Source organism: Pristiophorus japonicus, chromosome 15 (assembly GCF_044704955.1).
Source record: "Pristiophorus japonicus isolate sPriJap1 chromosome 15, sPriJap1.hap1, whole genome shotgun sequence".
Taxonomy (NCBI): Eukaryota; Metazoa; Chordata; class Chondrichthyes; family Pristiophoridae; genus Pristiophorus; species Pristiophorus japonicus.
In genome coordinates this window covers 126,490,155-126,496,779 of record NC_091991.1, presented here as the reverse complement: position 1 = coordinate 126,496,779, position 6,625 = coordinate 126,490,155, and the positions used below count along the sequence as shown (strand labels likewise).

Genomic DNA, 6,625 nt, shown 5'->3' with positions numbered 1-6,625 from the left:
GGTTTCCTGCCCTGGTGGCAGGGGATGTATAAAAGAGGAGCCACCATGCAGCTGCCTCACTCTGGAGTTGTGAATAAAGGACCAAGGTCACTGTAGTTTGAGTACAACATATTGCCTCGTGGAGTCAGTCATAAGTGCATTACAGACATAATAGTCTATTTCTGTGCTGTAAATTTAATGTAAGAGCAGGATGGTGTGGTCAATTGTTTCAAAGACTGCATGGTTAGAGCTATTTTGGTGCTGTGGGAAATGTAGAAACTTAATTGGAGAGATTCAGTCAGGGAGTTGCAGTGGATATAGGCAAGGATCTCGGAGTTGACAACACAGTCAAAGACTTTGGAGAGGAAAGGGAGATTAGGGATGGGCGATAGTTTGCAAGTACAGAGTGATCGGGGTGGGGATGTTTGAGGTGGGGGATGATAATGGTGTTTTAGAAAGAAAGTAGAACAGTGCCTGAGGATTAGAAACTATTTACAATGTCAGCTCACACGAGGGATAGCTTTCAATACCATGTGCTTATCGCCCAAAAGTGGGCGTTATTTCCGGCGCGGTCATTAAAAAAGAGTTTTCAGATTGCCGGCTTCTCGCCCATTCTCAAAGCACCTAGTCTCCATTTTTGAAAATGGGCATTACCGTGAGCGATATGAAATGGGCAGTAGTGTTAAATTTTTTTGACCTTCTGCCATAAAGTGTGGACGTCCTTAGCAACGGCATGGCAACGCTCGATTCCTGCGATTCAGGAGGTCAAGGGTCATCATGACATGCGCAGAAGAGGAGACAGAGAGAGAGGGAGCTCAGAGGGACTGAAGGTGTGGCTGCTTTGGGAGGAAGGAGGGAGACTTTAGAGCTTCACAGCAAGTAGGCAAACAAAAATTAGCTGTTACCAGCCACATATTTGCCTGAATTTGGCCTATAATAGAGAGAGGGGAGGAGGCATCACAGCACACTGTGGAGACTGATGCTGGAGAAAGCAGTGAGGTGGGAGAGGAGCACATTGGAGGGCGCAAAAGAGCCAGGAGGTCTCGGACGAGGCAAATGCCTCTCTCCTGCAGGAGGTCAAGTCACGCTGGGGTGATTTGACACAGGAAGGGTGTGGGAAGCCCACCCCAAAGGCCTACCAGAGGATATGGACCGAGATAACAGAGGTGGTCCCGTTGGCAACCAACAAGGTTCGTGAGGGCAAACAATGTCACAAATGATGGAACGACCTTGTGGGATCCGCAAGAGTAAGTATTACATTGATGTACATGTACTTATGTGTTTATATAATTTGATTTGTAACAGTCATGAGTGACTATCAGCAGATGTGAAGTCTTTCACTTTTACCAGGAATATTTTCCTCAAAGCCTGAGGTCACGGTGTATGTCTTTAGGTAAGGAATGATAATGATCATAATAATCCTGATTACATCTGTCGGTTATGTGTTGTATCAGTCTCTGTGACAGTACCTAGCAATGATATCTCGCAATGATCTCATGCCATGTCGTCCTGTCACCTTTTACAGAAGAAGCTATCGACGATGAGGTCCGTGCAGAGGCGAACAGGTGGGGGGCCACCAGTCCCCAGCGACATCACTGAGATAGAGGAGCGGGTGCACACACTTGTGAGGAAGCACACCCAGACAGCCAAGGCCCTGAAGTGATGCCACGTGAGTAAAGCTTACACCATTGAGGATGTGAAATCAATAGATGCCACACCCACTCATATCCGAACAGTCATATATGATAGATGATTTCTAAAATTGTCCTAGAAATAATGATGGCCTAATGAAAATCATTGCAATGCAAATGTGTTGATAGTCATGAAATATGACATCTGTAATGATTTTGAGAGCGGTGGTGCTTTTGTCGTGCATATGCTGTGTGTAGCGCTGGACTCGCCTTGTGACCCTAGCACCCCCTTCTCCTCTAATAACCTCATTTACGTTTTGCAGCTCAGCCAGCAGCGTGTCCCAATGCAAGACCACAGAGGCCAGAAGGTGGGGGCGTGAGGCCCGACTCTCTGGACGATCCAACATCTGGTGCTGAGGAGCTCTGATTCTTGCCCGTCAATCCGCTGGTTCCGCACCACCACTGCGAACGACAGATGAGAGCAAGGACCAAGATCCTGCTTCTGCATCAGAGAATGTTGCCTCATCGGCAACCCCCGCTCCTGTACCCATCCAACCAACGCATCTGCCTTCATCCCCCCCCAATGAGGCACCGCCTGAGGAGCTCCTCGGCCAGGCACTGTGGAGCGAGGAGGGGAAGGGGTCGAAATGGGGAGAATAAGGTAAGGGGGAAGGAAAGTGAGGTAGATGTGTGCAGGTGATGGCTGTGTTATATCTCCATCTGGGTGTATGCAATTTGTTGTAATGTATGGGGGCTGGGGACCACGCTCCTGCTTTGCCTTTGTATTCTGTGTTGCTGGACATGTTGAACATTTGATTGATGTCAATGGTGGAAAAAGTGAGGTGTGGGCAGGTGTTGGGTGTTATTGCCTGTGATACTTATGATTTCAGACCAATGTTGGTATAACATTTTTGTTATTGAACATCACCTTGTTGCGCATTGTCTCAGATAGCTGCACCGTTACACACTGGTGATTCCTTAACATGAAAGGGTTAAATACAACTTAACATCAATCAACGTAAACTTTAACTGGCACCAAGATGATGGGCACCATTGATGCCTGAGCGGCACACACACAGCAGTTTTTAGCGTTGTAACTCACATCAACGCTCTTTCTGTCAAATCATTCAGATATCAGCTCCTCACGTAAGAGTCTTGCAGCTATATAGCCACCACGGGCCCTTTCCTGTGGTCTGGAGGGGGTCATGGGCATGGTTGCATAGCCAGCCTGATTGTCTGGCCCTAGATCAGCGTCCAGTCCCTCGTTGACCTCTTCTTCTCTCTCATGAGGTGCAGCATCAGTGCCTTCTGGCAATTCTTGACCCCACCTGATAGCCAGGTTGTGCAGCATCGAGCACATGACCACGAATTTAGCTACTTGCTCAGGGTTGTATTGCAGCTCCCCTTCTGAGTGGTCCAGACATCTGAAGCGCTGCTTAAGCACAGTTATTGTTTGGTGGCTCCATTGCATTGAAAGTATAATAGCGATTGATCAGAAGCAATGATTTCCTCACTAAAATACACCTGGAGTAAACCCCCAATAGTCCAGAGTCTGAAAATATGTCTGTTGAAATGTTCACTTCACCTGAGAAGAACTCCAGAGTCAATGTAAACTCCCCCGAATTTGAGGCAGCCTTTTGAATGAAGCGACCTGCGATTTTAAAAATGGCAGCCACACCACTGGAGTTGGTTCAGAACAGTTCCACTTTTTCTGGGCATTTTTTTGAGCGAGCGATATTGTGGGCGATATGTGTGCGAGGTGGTGAAAGTAACGCTGGGCGATATTATGGGCATTGATTTTGCCCATTCTGCTGATTACGCCCCCAAAAAATGGGCGGGCAGTAATATTTTTTCCCGGCGTTAAGCACATGGGGAAAGTAACGCTCGGCGATAAGTTTCCGAAAAATGTCCGTCAGTTTCCATTTTGTGCCAAAATGGGCGATATATGGGTGTTACACATCATTTCAGCGGTAAAATGGGCATTAAGTGGGCGTTAAGCATGCAAAAAAAATGGAGGTTTTAGCCCCTAATCACTACCTAGTTTTGCCTTTTCCTCTTTTCAACATTGATGCTGTCGTGCATTACCAGCTAAGCTCTTTAACCAGCTTTCTCAGTAAAGCTCTCCCAGCATTTATTTCAGACTTCAAACTGCATTATAATAAAACTTTTTTTCTGATAATAGAAAGAAAGAAAAATGAACTTGCATAGATATATATAGTGCTTTCGTGTCCCCAGGATATCCCAAAGCTCTTGATTTTGTAGTATAATCACTGTTGCTTTGTAGGCAAATGTCTAACATCTTATACACTTATAATTCAAATACTCTTACCCAAAGGAAGGAAAGTCATGGAATGCTTTTAGTTCATTTAGATAAGAAAATAAACCTTTCCAGAAATATATTTGATTTTTCTTTTAAAAAGGTCAATTTCCTTGCTGACATGGAACTTATTAGACTTCTTTAGTGATGTCAATTATGAGAATGCCCATGTGTGCCCCCAAGTGCATTCCTAACAAAGGTGTTGGTCTCCTGTAATGTATGCACCCGTGAGTATGCTCACAGGTTTGTAGAGCTGTTGCATTGTGAGTGGCTTAGCCAGTCAAGTGATGTTCACAAGACTCAATAAAACCCCAGTCAGTTGGGTCTAGGTCATCCACGATGAGGTATGCAGCTGTGAGCCTAGTGGATGAACTGGTAATGTGTAGTTTCATTGTTAAACCTTTGTTAATAAACCAACTAGTTCTTAATAGCAATGTGTTGCTATGAATTCTTAAGCAAGAACCCATGAAGCAAATACATTACAGTCTCCTAGTATTGGTGCCTCGGGAGCAATTCTCAGACTTGTTTGAAGTTCGCAAGATAATTATAGATGAGGAAAACCATTCCTAATTCATCCATCCTAAACTGGCCTGATTTTCTTTTTCATTGACTTCAATCAAAAGAAAATGGTGTGAGATGTAAAACAGGCTGCTGATTCACTATCGTCTGGTAATAAAAGTTAAAATGACCCCCTATATGCCTGAATCAAATTTCATCTGCCATTGCTCTCTCCACATACAAGATTTGCCCAATTCATTCAGTAAATTTCTGAGCCGTCTCCTCTGATTCCTCTGGTATCGACTGCAAATGTGACTACTTCTGCTGAGCATCTGAATCCAAATCATTTATGTGAATTAGAAACAGTAGTTGTCCCAATATTGAACCGAGGCACTTCAGTACTTTTGTCTTCGCTAACATAACCTCTAACCTAGTATCTGCTGCTGTCTATCAAACAACCAATTTCTTATCCCTATAGACACCCTGAATCCCCACAGCTTTGTCCTGAACTAATAGGGAAAAGCTTTTACCTTGGGTGAGTGCATAAAAGACTTCAATGGAAAGGAGAATCGGGCGGGGTGTACAACGGGCAGCCGATCTACCACCACCGGTTTTACGCACATACCGAAGTCGATTGTCTTTCGTGTGGAACTTTGTCAAATGCCTTTTGGATGTGGAAGGGCTTTGCGTAGCTGACTTGGGTGGTCACTTCTGGAGGTCAATCAGGATTCCATGTCACAAAGATCGCCCCACCCCCGCCGTTTTGCTATTTGCAGGGGTATGTTGTCTATAATTATGCTTGAACTGTATAAAACACTAGTTAGGCCACAGCTAGACTACTGTGTACAGTTCTGGTCACCACATTACAGGAAAGATGTGATTGCACTAGAGAGGGTCCAGAGGAGATTTATGAGGATGTTGCCTGGACTGGAGAATTTTAGCTATGAGGAAAGATTGGACAGGCTGGGTTTGTTTTCTTTGGAACAGAGGAGACTGAGGAGATCTTATTGAGGTGTATAAAATTATGAGGGGCCTGGATAGAAAAGACCTATTTCCCTTAGCAGAGGGGTCAACAACCAGCAGACATAGATTTAAAGTAATTGGTAGGAGGTTTAGAGAGGATTTGAGAGGAAATGTTTTCATCCAGAGGGCGGTGAGGGTCTGGAACTCACTGCCTGAAAGAGTGGTAGAGACAGAAACCTGCATCACAATTAAAAAGTACTTGGATGAGCACTTGGAGTGGCCTAACCTAGAGGGCTATGGACCAAGAGCTGGAAAGTGGGATTAGGCTGGATAGCTCTTTGTCGGCTGATGCAGACACGATAGGCTGAAATGGTCTCCTTCCGTGCTGTAAATTTCTATGATTCGTTATGAATAAAAGAATACTTTTTAAAAAAATGGCAAAGATACTTCTGAAAAGACTTTTGTAAATGGGGAATCACTTTAAACAACAAAATTCCCCTTTGACTTTACTTCACATTTAATAACTTCTCATTTAAAAAAAAATCCACTTCTTAAATTACAACTCCCGACAGAAGTCTGTTGTTATTTGAGGTGAAGTGCTGTGCAGAGGGTTGGGAATGATTGACGATAAGGGCGCCCAATTATTGGCAGTAATAAGTGAGTGACACTGATGCTGTGAGAGCGCGGCGCGGCCCGGGCCAGTCACCGAGGAGCAGAGGCGGGGCTGCCGGCTGGCTTTGGCACAGGGCACCAAGCTATCCCGGGGATAATCTCAGGGAGCCGCTGCGGAGCGCAGAGTAAAGCGGAGCGGCGCTCTCACCATGACAATATACAACACTGGGACTCACACCGCCAACACACAGATGGCATGCCTGGCCAAGGTAAGGACTTTCCGGACAGGGGCACTTGGGCTGGAGTAAGACTCGCTGTTTGATTTATACTCGACGGAAATTTATTTTTGTTCAACCGAAGAATTTTAAACTAAAAGGTGTGGAAGGTTTGTAACAACAATTAATCAGTAAAAGTTGGGTCAATTCATCAAAGCGACATCACTTGGTGACATGATTTGGTGGATAAAAAAAACATCAATGGTTCAAAATTGGAGATTAGATCCGCGAACTTCTGACAATTAAATCCGTGGAGGAAACGAGTTATTCTCAGATCGATGCGGATGACTCTGGCTCTGGCATTTACCCTGTCCCCTGGTTAACCTGGAGCAGAGAACTGCTTGCGTGAG

The 6,625-nt window shown here is 45.0% G+C and overlaps 1 protein-coding gene across 1 annotated transcript in view; it reads left to right on the top strand.

The window, feature by feature from the left end:
- Window positions 1-6,251: 6,251 nt before the first annotated feature.
- Window positions 6,252-6,625, top strand: part of rgs11 (regulator of G protein signaling 11) — a 247,511-nt gene continuing 247,137 nt past the window's right edge. Inside the window, exon 1 of the mRNA XM_070856713.1 lies at window positions 6,252-6,269. Within this exon, the coding sequence (XP_070712814.1) occupies window positions 6,252-6,269 (18 nt within the window). The remainder of the gene's footprint in view (window positions 6,270-6,625) is intronic.